This window comes from Leiobunum rupestre, chromosome 10 (genome assembly GCF_980474605.1).
Source record: "Leiobunum rupestre chromosome 10, qqLeiRupe1.1.hap1, whole genome shotgun sequence".
NCBI classification, from domain to species: Eukaryota; Metazoa; Arthropoda; class Arachnida; order Opiliones; family Sclerosomatidae; genus Leiobunum; species Leiobunum rupestre.
Genome location: NC_143393.1, coordinates 14,147,154 through 14,157,453, shown reverse-complemented (window position 1 = coordinate 14,157,453; position 10,300 = coordinate 14,147,154). Strand labels below are relative to the sequence as shown.

The 10,300-nt window shown below is 39.8% G+C and overlaps 2 protein-coding genes across 2 annotated transcripts; both read right to left on the bottom strand.

The window, feature by feature from the left end:
* Positions 1-768: 768 nt before the first annotated feature.
* On the bottom strand, positions 769-3,356 carry LOC149924479 (N-acetylglucosamine transporter UNC93A-like). The gene is made up of 3 exons (XM_090161664.1): positions 2,499-3,356; positions 1,096-1,366; positions 769-1,016 (listed from the first exon to the last, which is right to left on the bottom strand). The coding sequence occupies exons 1-3, from the start codon at positions 3,354-3,356 to the stop codon at positions 769-771; spliced, it is 1,377 nt and encodes a 458-aa protein (XP_090017790.1).
* An 870-nt stretch (positions 3,357-4,226) lies between these two features.
* LOC149924478 (N-acetylglucosamine transporter UNC93A-like) lies at positions 4,227-9,181 on the bottom strand. The gene is made up of 3 exons (XM_090161663.1): positions 8,297-9,181; positions 6,302-6,569; positions 4,227-4,552 (listed from the first exon to the last, which is right to left on the bottom strand). Exons 1-3 carry the CDS (start codon positions 9,179-9,181, stop codon positions 4,227-4,229), a joined length of 1,479 nt encoding a protein of 492 aa, XP_090017789.1.
* Between the last annotated feature and the right edge of the window lie 1,119 nt (positions 9,182-10,300).

Genomic DNA, 10,300 nt, shown 5'->3' with positions numbered 1-10,300 from the left:
TATACATCCCTCTTATAAACAACCGTGATAACAGTGATAAGGTTTACAAAAAATGTCGAAATAAAGCCTAAAGCACAGTATTTTTTAAATATATTACAATTGGAAATACGTAGAAATGGCAGTGAAGATGTAATATTTTTATTCAAGCTGTGGAGAGGTTAGCGCAGGGGCCATCTCTGCCGTGCAACCAATTGGGCAATCCGCTCCTGGTGCGCTGAAAGAGAGTACATATATGGAACAATATAACTGTGTCTTGTCTCGCCATCTTACGACCGTTAATGGAACTAATATGCGCTTTTGCCAAGAAAATTGTAGTAGACTGACAAGGAGACGACCCGATTTTGTTCAAAGTCGGGTATAATGTACAACTCTATGTAAATTGAAAAACCTGCAAGGGGAAAGTTGCGACGGGCTTTCGTTTTGCCATGGCAACCAAAAACGTTTTTGACAACATGATTTGGAATTATTTCCATTGAAAATAACATGGAAATCTGAGGGATTTTAAGGGTTAATTAATAATGCATCTTTAATTATTAATAATTATTAAAAAGAAAAAATAATTATATAGGTGTAACCAAAGAATTCGATTTAGTTTAATTAATGTATTTTAGGGAACTGTTATAAATGGCGCCAAACCGCACACTTAAGTTTTTTCCCGGGCTTGAGACTGAAGAACGAGTTGCGCATTAATCACGAGTGTGCGCTAACCTCTCCATAAAATAATGCTGATTTTACTGTCTTTATTGAGTATTTTTAAGAAGTGTTTGCTTAAGGTGATTGCGTGAGCTCGGCTGGTTGTTCTCGCGACTGTTTTTCGTTCCGAGACGACAAGCCCACTTCGATGGCGGCAAAGCAGACGGTTGAGATTAAGAGAACGCTCATCATGATGATCGACTTCGGTACTAACGTTAAGACGGTACTGTACGCGAAGCCCACCATAGAGCCGGCCATTTCCGCCAGGATGTAATTGGCGAACGACGCTTCCTTCTGGTCCGGAAACAAGACTCCGTGAAGGACTTCGAAGCAAAATTGAGATGATTAAACACGGTCCATCGCTTTAAACATCTACGCAAAAACTATGATTATTGAACTAACCGTGAAACGCCACGTTGAAGCCGGAAGTGATGACACCCCAGAGAACAGCCAAAAGATACACGGTGTAGTTGTCATGACTCAATTCGGGGCTCCAAACCAAATTGAAAATCAAGAGAGACATCTCCAAGCAAGCCGCGATTACGAACAAAGGGACTCGACCGCGCCATTTTGCCAAGAAGCCGAACGAGAGACAACAAACGCTCACGCTCACTCCAAACATCATCGTGAAAAGCCCAATGGTTTGCATACCCATCAAGCACGTCACGTACGCCTATTAGCGAAATATTGTCGTGTTAAACTACAAACGCAGATATTCGTAGAAACATAAGAATGCATGTATAATATATCTTTTTTGGATATTATCAAAAGTAAAAGAACCGCAGTTATCAGACTGCTATAAGCGGGTTTCACACTCGACGGAAAATATGCCGGAAAGACGATAATAAACGCCGAGCTGAAAATTGATTACCATTCGATATACCGCTAACGTTCAACTTTACGCTTCTAATTTTCCGTCGAGTGTGAAACCAGCTTTACTCCCCATGTTGGAGGCATTTTCCTTATGAAGTTACATTTTTACCTCGAATTTGAAATTTTTCGCGCGTCTAGGCCGAAGTTATACATAGAAATAGCTATACCCACAATTCCCAAGTGCAATTTATCGCGTCAAAAGACGGGGATGGAAATTAGATTGTGATTTACTCGATTTTCTCATCATTTTCATAAGGAAAACGTCCTCCGATTCTGATCGCTATTTTGATAACTGAGGTTCATTTACTTCTGCTAATACACAAGGCACCACCTTAATCCCAAGTCATCTAGCGACAGGATGCCGGGTTACAATGCGTAGGAGGGTGGTGGAAAGCACTTCATGCCACGCGAGTCAATACACTAACTATTATTTAGAGTGTATGGTAGAATAATAATAATATATTTCCTATTTTTTCCTATAATTTCATTAAATTTTCTATAATACCCTGTATTTTCCTATAATTTCATTAAATTTCCTATAATACCCTGTATTTTACCCCAATTTTATTCCTTTATATTTTCCTATATTTCACTGGTAAATTTCCTATAATTCAAAGGAATTAAAAATATTCTGTGGTCACCCTGATTATTTGTTATTTATTATATACCAATATTTACAACTTTTCCCATTAATAACATAACGTTATTTAACTTTATTTACCACCTGTTAAATACCACTTCGGAACCCAGAGAGTTTCGCGGCACGGTGCCTTTTGATCCATAGACTTTATTTACCACCTGTTAAATACCACTTCGGAACCCAGAGAGTTTCGCGGCACGGTGCCTTTTGATCCATAGACATTTCAAGTGTATATGATTTCATAATATAATTATTATGGTAAAAATATTATATACTTTGGGTAGAAACTAACTTTGGTGACGTCGGCTGATATGAAAGAGCTGATCAAGCCCCGATGGAAATTGCAAGGAAACAACAAGGCCCCCTTCCAATTCTTGTTGATCGACAAAGTCTCCAACAGCATATGATGGTACTTGGAACTTCGTTTCTTGACCACCGGTAACGCGTCCAACAAGAACAAGAGGGAGCCACTAAAAACCCCGATGGCGGCTAGACTCCCGAATAATTCGTAGATATCAACTTGAGAGGGTTTCTCGAAGTTGGAGTTGCGGTTGTAATCGGAGTCCTTGAAGAAAGGACCGCATTCGTTCCTGTTGGCCACGATTGAGACATTGTCCGGAGCTTCAAATTGGGAGTTTTTCAAGACGTAATACGGAATAGCATTGCCCAAAATAAATCCGAGGCTGGAAGTCATGTCGTAAATTCCGAACATGGCACTTATCATTTCCTCCCGGGCTAGACCCACCTTGGCGGCGTAGCGCTCGGCCAAGGTCGTCGAATAAGTATACTGAGCCGCTTCCGCTAATCCCGTGCAGATATCGATGAGAATAGCCGCTGGAGTTAGTGTCCACCACGACGGAGAGAAGTTGGCCAAAATGCTGAATGATTCTATCAAAAAAGCCACTATCATTAGATATTTCAAGCCCAAAACGTCGCTCAAAATAGTGGGTAGTAGTAGGAAAGCCACTATGGCGACACCGTGCCCGATGCTGGTCGTAATTGTCCCCAGTCCTTGCTCGATATTGAGACTACTTTGAAGCTGAGTGACTGGTTTATGGGCCGATACAATAAGAAAAGTTGCCACGACCAAAATGCTGAAATTCTTTAAGCCCGTCTTCCACGTAAAACCGTCGCGTAGTTCCTCCGTCATGTTTTCGTACTTCGAAGCAGCAACCCAGATCTCACTCACACTCACTCTCTAGCTGGCAGGTATACGTCAACTACATGTACTTCCACCTACAAGTACAGGTATTGGAATACCAGATGCTCGTTATTTATTTATTCGAGATCGTGTTCATAAAAAATAGACCTTTAAATAAAAGAAGTTTATTGAAAAATTAGTAGACTTGGAACCAGGACCAACAATTAGGCTGTCGTTAAATACCATTACGTCATTATATAGCGTTAGTCTAAAAACGCGGATTTCGTAATAGAAATTTCGACTAAAGGAATAAAATAGTAAAATACAATCAAATTGAATTTTTAAAACAATATTAAATATTAGATAAATCATAAAACAGAAAAATAAAACTATTTAAGTAAGGGAAACATTGTGCAAAGACTGGTGGAAGGAAACACGTCACTGGCGTTGGAACCAATTAGATACCGGGACGATTTGATCAACATATAAGGGGAGGAGTTTAGTGAACGACCGTGAGGTGGATTGAGAGAATATGTTCAATTCAGTTCAGTTTATTTTTATCTGAAAAGTTTTTAATTACACAAATACAAATACAGATAGAGTCTTTAAATAACACGCAGTATACCAGTATTAAAAGAAAACACTTGCTAATTAGTTGAAAAAAATTTCCTTTATCAGTTATCTCGACCAATTTTGTAAGTGAAGTTGCTTTTGTATAGACGCGTTTTGAAGTAAGTATAACCCTATTTAATTATCCAGTTAGCCATATTTTGGTTAATTAATTATTAATAATAATAATAATACTAGGTTCCAAGAAAGAATTTCTAAATTCAATGTTTCGCAACAAATCTCGAACGTTAAGCCGTGTGTAGCACTAGCTTATAGAGAGATTTCAAAAGGGTAGGTGTTAAATCCGTTTGCCGTGTGAACCGTAAACCGAACTTCTTTAATGGGATCGGTGCGTGGAGATTGGATCACTTTCGTCGCAGTTTCTTGAATCGTTTTGCAATCCCGCAAATAGCGCAATTCGGCCCAACCATAACAAAAATACGCCATCAAATACGAGGACAGAAGCAGGAGTATTTTCGGTCGCATACAGAGGCTATCACTGTAGGCGTTTCCAATCATGATACCGACGGCTTCGGCAAGCATCCAGCTGGACAGAGCGGACGACTTGCTCTCAGGATACAGCGTCACGAAAAATACTAACAGGAAAACAAGTACTTTCAGCATATGTAACATAACTCCTCATAAGTATGCCACTGTACATTTATTCCATTCAAAAATCTTCACTAACAGTTTGTTTCACCACGAACCAGTAAAAAGGTGGACTAGAAGAGTTAGGCCTAGGCTCAAAAGAATCTGCAAAGACCCCAACCTTATAGATGTCCCAGAAAAGCTCAACCTGAATTGTCAACTATTTTTTCCAATAAACCTGCTTCTTTTATTTGACAATGCAAATTTATTTTAGAACCCGAGTTTCCGAAAACTTCATTAATTAGCATATTAATTGCATTAACAGCACTTGAGACTATATTGTAGTTCATTCTAGCTGCTAAGCCTTGGTTGTTCAAACCGGTTTCTTTACTAAAATAATGGCCGTCGGTCTATCAGACGTGGAGCTAATTGTGCGACGGCATAATCGGCATTTGATATTCGATGACGTCAATTATTACGTAGGGTACGGATGACGCAATATCTGTGAAACAAACCGTTAGTGAAGAAATAGAGCCAGTGGCTTACTTATGAGTAATTATGCTACATATGCTTTCAGGGATAATATACTTATTTATTTGCCTACGTTATTATAAAGGCCCGTGCTCGGGAAAGTTAAATTCGCCAAATCTGACCACTAGGTTCTCTCGTAGCGGGACCAAGTTGCCTAGGAAACGGCAAGGTTTCAACTTTCAAGACTCTAGACCGCCGAAAAATATGCCGTTACAAAGTGTGAAATGTTCCGTATAGCCAATTTTTTTGACGTTTAATTCCCAGAAATTAAGAAAAAAAAGTTATAAAGCATTTATTTAATTTAAAAGGTTTTAATATAATTTGTTATTTTGTCTCGAAGGAAATTGTTGAGCCTTTATTAGGTGCAGATCAGAGAGCCGTCTTTCGTGAATCAGGAGCAAAGACTTTAAAGGCCTAGGTTTTCTTCTGCCTGTCACCCTTTAAATTAACTTAGTGGAGTACAAATACCCTGGTGGTAGGCCAACCGCTGAACATGTTGGCCTAATTTAAAGGGGGACAGGCAGAAGAAAACCTAGGCCTTTAACACGTACCTACCTCGTGATAGGAGACAAGCTTCTTTTTGGAATTGTAGGCGCATGCGCGGCGGTGGTTGCGCACCGATGCCAGTCTTCAAAATAATAACGGTTTGTGTTGAATTGTTTGGGAAGAATTAGTTGTTTATATTTATCACGTACGTCGTAATATTTTAGTTAATTTTTGTTGTAAAAGGAAATCATAGGGTATAAGGTTCAGCCAGGGAATACACTGTAAAACGTCGGCAGCATGGGAAGGATTAAACATTGTGCTTATCCACAATGTTAGATTTCATATTTGTTCCTTTCCCAAAGCCAAAAAGAACTCGTGAAATTTGCATTAATTTTTCTATTACAAATATTAAAACCAGCTTAAATATATTAATAATAATAATAATAATAATAATAATAATAATAATAATAATAATGTAGTTATAAATATTTACATATGTTGGTACTTACTTTCTCCAAATTAAGATATTTTTATCAGCTTTAAAGTGTAAAAATAACGTAAACACGCTAACTCTCGCTTCTCACGTGTAAATGTTTGTCCCACCAAATCGCTAAAATCGGTAGATGGCGCTAAATGCATATAAGCAGTTAGAAAGGAGTGCGTTATCCTGTAAGCGAACTTAGCGAGGCTTATATTATTAAATTTAAATAATCAAACAAAAAGTGAAAAAATCAGAATACCTGCCATCCGTATCTCGAGCACCGCTCGGCTAAGCGGCCACAGGCAAGCCACGGCGAAGAAGACGGGAAAGTCGGTCGGTGTTGGTTTCCAAAGTATCAGAAGAACGAGCGAGGAACCGGTGTTTAAGAAAGCGATGACCACAGTCAAAGGTCGACTAGAGTACTTGGCCAGGAGACCGCAGCCGAAACTGAACGCGGTGTGAGAGAGGCTTTGGGCCACGGATATCAGGCCTATATATTCTTCACCCAAGACGCAAGTCACGTAACCCTACGCGATGTAAACATAAGGATCATTTTCGGGTATGGTGCTGTCAAGAATGTATTTATAATAATAATCAGCTAGGCTAATATCAAGAATGTATTTATTTATACTCAGGGATAATGAATATGTCGAGACTATCGACGGACACGTTGAGCCCCTAACCCCGTCGCGCTAGGGGGGGGGGGAGCAGGCGGTCTTATTTTTTGCGTCCTCGCTGCAGCGTTAATCGCGTCGAAAAACGTAATTTTTGAGAACCAATGAGATTGCAGTATTATTTGATTTTATTAAAGCGGAGGAGCATACCGGGGGGCCCAACGGGTGGAATTGGAGAAACGCTAAAAATAATCTCGACATATTCATTCTCCCTGAGTATAAATAAATACATTCTTGCTAATATCCAAGGCACTAGGAGAGTGGTGGCGAGCCCTTCATACCACGCGAGCCAACAGCTCCCTACACTCACTATTATTTATAGTGTAGGTAGAATAATACCCTTGGCACCACCCTAGGCCAAAGTCATCTAGTGACTTATAATTCCCTTAAACAGGTGGCCGGGTTGCAATGCGTAGGAGGGTGGTGCCAAGCCCTTCATTCCACGCGAGCCAACAGGTCCCTTACACTCACTATACTATTTCCGTTTACCTCTACAAGTTTTTATGGAAAGGGAAACCAAAGAACTCGAGAGAAAACCCCTTGAACCAGCGGGAAGAGAACTTGCAAACTCAACGCAGGAGTGGTTCGAGTTTTCCCCCAGTGCCACAGGCTGGGATCGAACCCGGCTCCTCTCGCTGCGAGGCGAAAGTGCTAACCACTCCGCCACCCGATGAGCAGGATATTCTCCTAAGTACAAATAAATATTCTTCGTGCAGTGCAATTCAATTGACGTTTTTCCGTATAAGGGGCCGGAGAAACGAAATGGAAGGTGTTAAAATGGAAATTTAGTTATTTTTACTTTGATCAAATGAACAAATATAAATAAGACAAGTACTATTCTCGCAACACAATTTTTTTAAATGATTATCTTTTTCGCCATAAGTAACATAATACCTCTAAGTATGATTTTAAGAAATATTTTTACTATAGCCTTTCTTCGCAGTGACCCCTAATTTTATTTTCATAAATTACGCCACTCGGTAGCGGCTCGATCCATGAACTACTCTAACCCAACTTCCGTTAACGTGATATTCCGGGAATTGGTGCGCTATTTTCAATACCGCCATTTTTAGGCTTAATGCGTATTTAACCGAACTATCGTTAAGCTAAACGCGAATTTTTGGAGTACTATCAGAAGTAAATGAACCGCAGTTTTTAAAATTACCCGAAAAACTGGAAGGAATTTTTCTTATGGAAATCTAGTTAAATTTAAGCTGACATCCAGCCCCGTCTTTCCCACGAAATATTTATACTTGGGAACTCTGGGTATTCACGCCGCCATCTACTAGAAAAACCAATTACTATTATCATAAAAACCGTTTAAATCATAATGTGACTAAGGGCTGAAAATACTCCGCGATTTCTTACTAGTATGTAGAAGTAGGGTGTGATAAAATTCATATTTTTCAATGACCGACTATCATTAGCCGATATATTCCAGTGTCGTACTTATGTGAATTATATTACTTATGATCAGACCAATCTAAACTTTTATTAATATTCTCGGCCCCAGACTATCTCCGCTTCCATCTACACTGCAAAGTCGGCATTAAAAAATATATACTGTAGAGTCATCATACCCTGTTATATTCGCTGGACTGAAAAGCCCCCATGAGACCTCGGAACAGTCCCAAAGGCACCAGAAGAAGGACGTATTCCTTCTTGAACATTTTCAAGGTTTGAATCAAGAGAATGATGCCTTTACCGTTATGAACGTTCAACATTTTGCCTCGAACGAACAACGCCACAACGACACTGGCCACGACACCAGCCAGACAAAAAGTTCCGAATAGAACGTAAATATAAAGATCATCCGGACGTCGAAAGTTCTCGTTACTTTTGTAATCGGAGGGACAAAACGCGAACCCGCAACGCGCGAAATCAGTGACGTTCATCGTTTCGTAAGTGGACGCTTTGCGCAGGACTTCGTAGGAAAGCAAATTGCCGACAGCGCTCGCTAAAGACTGCGAGGTGTAGTAGATGGAAAAGGCCACGGTGGTGTACGCGTCCACGGACATTCCTTTGACAGAGGCGTATTTCTCGGACAAGTTAGCGACGCAAGTCTTCACGCAAATGATGGCGATTCCGGTGAACAGACCGAGAATGACATTCCCGACTAGTAAAACGTACCATCGCGGGTAGAAGTTGCTCAAGTGCGACACTGAGATCATGAAAACCGAGACGGACAAGGTAGTCTTGAAGCCGAACGTCTGGGTGGCGTAACTAGGCAGGACTAGGAAAGAGAAGATAGCTACGGCTTCGCCGACGCTGGACATTTTGGTGCCCCAACCGCCTTCCACGTTGATACTACTTTGCAAATGCTTAGTGGGGACCACTCCGGACGCCGCCAACATGTTGGCCACCAACAAGATGGTCGCGTTGCGTAAGATATCCTTGGCGAAAAACGTAACTGATTCTGAAGATACACGATCATTGCCGGAGGTTTCCGAAGACGAGCTACTCATGTTTTTTTCGATATAGTTAAAAAAACTCCCTAATTTACGACATTCAAAAGCACACTGGATATTCTATAGTGGCTTCTAGCTTGTATCTATAAAAGCGTCGATTTCGTACAGCCCGAAAAAACAACGCCACTTTTTGGTCACGGTCTGCGGATCCGAGCTACAGCAGATGGCCATTTTTTAAAGACCAACTTGCATAAATACAATCCCCTTTATAATAAATTTATGCTACATACTTCTTTGAAACACGATGTACCGTGAACGAAATATTAATTAAAGTGATCTATGTTAAATATTATTAGATTAGAGTTAGGTGAAATTTATTGCCTGCCACTAATACGAAAAGCTTGAAAGGGCTTGTAAAAAAATTAGTATTTTTATAAAAATATTTTCCCATTTAATTTTTTTTATAGAACCTCAACTACCATCATTGCATTAAAAGGATCATGGCAACCCTGTTTTAAAAGATTTTACGACTAAGGACTAACGATTGGACAGAAAACGGATAATTTTGCTACGTGAATTAACACGAGGATTTTCCCCCGCGAGCTTGAGTGCAAAGACCGTAAGTTGCGAGATAACTAATTATCTGTGGGTGCTCTTGTTTGAAATTTACTCCTTTAAAATACGGAAGATGACCTGCGCCATCTATTGATCAGATAATGAAGTTACTCGGATGTCTATTAATATTAAAGCCAGTGTCGGCTCGACGTGAAGTAGCTCTTTTTTTCAGCAGATGTCGCTAGCGTCGACATCAAAACAAGATGCTTAAGCTACATTTTGACCCAAAAGGAGGGACATAAAAGTACCCCTCGCGTTGATTGGCTCGTTTTCAAATTTGACAATAACTTAAATTATAGTAATTTTAACTATATATTTCATATGGGATATTTAATTTGGGTTAAAGTCCACTAAGTAGAGTATAAGTTGTGTAATTGTAATTCTCTAGAATGTTTCACTGGCTACGTTATCGTTTCGCTATTTTGAATTTTAGCTTCCTCTGCCATTAATAGATGGCACCACGCTCTCCAGTAAAGTAGTTTTTTCGAAGAATCGTCTAAATTCATAGCCATCTTTAATAACAAGGGCCTTAATATTATACAGGTGGCAAGGATAGAGCCG